The 2,500-nt window shown below is 50.8% G+C and overlaps 1 protein-coding gene across 3 annotated transcripts in view; it reads right to left on the bottom strand.

Annotated features, from left to right (window-relative positions):
• cfap69 (cilia and flagella associated protein 69) overlaps positions 1–2,500 on the bottom strand; it is an 11,090-nt gene that overhangs the window by 4,487 nt on the left and 4,103 nt on the right. For 2 of the 3 annotated variants that reach the window (XM_087295113.2, XM_087295114.2), the window contains exons 11-13: positions 2,343–2,500; positions 2,099–2,263; positions 196–305 (exon numbers count right to left, since the gene is read on the bottom strand). The exon at positions 2,343–2,500 is cut by the window's right edge and continues 47 nt beyond it. In XM_087295113.2, coding sequence (XP_087151239.1) covers positions 196–305; positions 2,099–2,263; positions 2,343–2,500 — 433 coding nt within the window. The remainder of the gene's footprint in view (positions 1–195; positions 306–2,098; positions 2,264–2,342) is intronic. The other variant, XM_087295115.2, reaches the window with a different exon arrangement.

The following is a 2,500-nucleotide window of genomic DNA, read 5'->3' on the forward strand; positions in this document are numbered from 1 at the left end:
CGCACACAAGCACGCAGGCGCGCACACACACACACACACACAGATAAATGAACACACACGCACGCAGACGCACGCTCACACACACACACAAACACAGATGAATGAACACACACGCACACAGGAGCGCGCACACACACACAGATGAACAAACGCACACACAGATGAACACACACACACACTGTCCTTCTGCCTCACCTTGCGGTGCACGTCTCCGTCACACAACACACACAGAATGAACAGACAATCCATCTGGATCTCCAGACACACACCGTCATCCTGCTCCTGCCTGCACCAGCGCAGCACCCCTGCACACACACACACACACACACACACACACACACACACACAATGGGGTTATTGATCAGTGTGATCGGGGTTATTGATCAGTGTGATCGGGGTTATTGGTCAGTGTGATCGGGGTTATTGATCAGTGTGATCGGGGTTGTTGATCAGTGTGATCGGGGTTATTGATCAGTGTGATCGGGGTTATTGGTCAGTGTGATCGGGGTTATCCATCAGTGTGATCGGGGTTATTGATCAGTGTGATCGGGGTTATTGATCAGTGTGATCGGGGTTATCCATCAGTGTGATCGGGGTTGTTGATCAGTGTGATCGGGGTTATCCATCAGTGTGATCGGGGTTATTGATCAGTGTGATCGGGGTTATTGATCAGTGTGATCGGGGTTATTGATCAGTGTGATCGGGGTTATTGATCAGTGTGATCGGGGTTGTTGATCAGTGTGATCGGGGTTGTTGATCAGTGTGATCGGGGTTATTGATCAGTGTGATCGGGGTTGTTGATCAGTGTGATCGGGGTTGTTGATCAGTGTGATCGGGGTTATTGATCAGTGTGATCGGGGTTGTTGATCAGTGTGATCGGGGTTATTGATCAGTGTGATCGGGGTTATTGATCAGTGTGATCGGGGTTGTTGATCAGTGTGATCGGGGTTATTGATCAGTGTGATCGGGGTTATTGATCAGTGTGATCGGGGTTATTGATCAGTGTGATCGGGGTTGTTGATCAGTGTGATCGGGGTTGTTGATCAGTGTGATCGGGGTTATTGATCAGTGTGATCGGGGTTATTGATCAGTGTGATCGGGGTTATTGATCAGTGTGATCGGGGTTGTTGATCAGTGTGATCGGGGTTGTTGATCAGTGTGATCGGGGTTATTGATCAGTGTGATCGGGGTTGTTGATCAGTGTGATCGGGGTTGTTGATCAGTGTGATCGGGGTTATTGATCAGTGTGATCGGGGTTGTTGATCAGTGTGATCGGGGTTATTGATCAGTGTGATCGGGGTTATTGATCAGTGTGATCGGGGTTGTTGATCAGTGTGATCGGGGTTATTGATCAGTGTGATCGGGGTTATTGATCAGTGTGATCGGGGTTGTTGATCAGTGTGATCGGGGTTGTTGATCAGTGTGATCGGGGTTATTGATCAGTGTGATCGGGGTTGTTGATCAGTGTGATCGGGGTTATTGATCAGTGTGATCGGGGTTATTGATCAGTGTGATCGGGGTTATTGATCAGTGTGATCGGGGTTATTGATCAGTGTGATCGGGGTTATTGATCAGTGTGATCGGGGTTGTTGATCAGTGTGATCGGGGTTGTTGATCAGTGTGATCGGGGTTGTTGATCAGTGTGATCGGGGTTGTTGATCAGTGTGATCGGGGTTATTGATCAGTGTGATCGGGGTTGTTGATCAGTGTGATCGGGGTTGTTGATCAGTGTGATCGGGGTTATTGATCAGTGTGATCGGGGTTGTTGATCAGTGTGATCGGGGTTATTGATCAGTGTGATCGGGGTTATTGATCAGTGTGATCGGGGTTATTGATCAGTGTGATCGGGGTTATTGATCAGTGTGATCGGGGTTATTGATCAGTGTGATTGGGGTTGTTGATCAGTGTGATCGGGGTTATTGATCAGTGTGATCGGGGTTATTGATCAGTGTGATCGGGGTTATTGATCAGTGTGATCGGGGTTATTGATCAGTGTGATCGGGGTTATTGATCAGTGTGATTGGGGTTGTTGATCAGTGTGATCGGGGTTGTTGATCAGTGTGATCGGGGTTATTGATCAGTGTGATTGGTCACTCACCCAGCAGTTGGCCAATGCAGCCCTGGTCACACAGATCCTGCAGGAGCGTCTGATGCTGCACCGCCGCCACCGCCCGCAGCACACGCACACACCAGCGTACCTGAGCCTTCTGACTGCCCCGCCCACCGCTGCCATGGAGACTGTGACCACGCCCACTGCAGGTGTCTGACAGGTGCAGTGCAGGTAAGGGGTTGGGTCAGGAGACCAAATCTGATACAACTAGAGTGTGTGTGTGTGTGTATACCGTGCAGCAGCAGCAGCAGGCAGGTGTTGCCGTGGCAGCTCAGGTATTCCTCCAGCATGAGCGGTGCGAGTGTGCTTAGTGTGCTCAGCGCCTGCAGCTGCAGCTCCTCCTGCTGGCTGCGGCTCCAGCTGCAGCGGCTCTCAGCGTGCAGCGGCGGC

The sequence above is a fragment of the Danio rerio genome, chromosome 19 (genome assembly GCF_052040795.2).
Source record: "Danio rerio strain M-AB ecotype USA chromosome 19, GRCz13ab, whole genome shotgun sequence".
Classification (NCBI taxonomy): domain Eukaryota; kingdom Metazoa; phylum Chordata; class Actinopteri; order Cypriniformes; family Danionidae; genus Danio; species Danio rerio.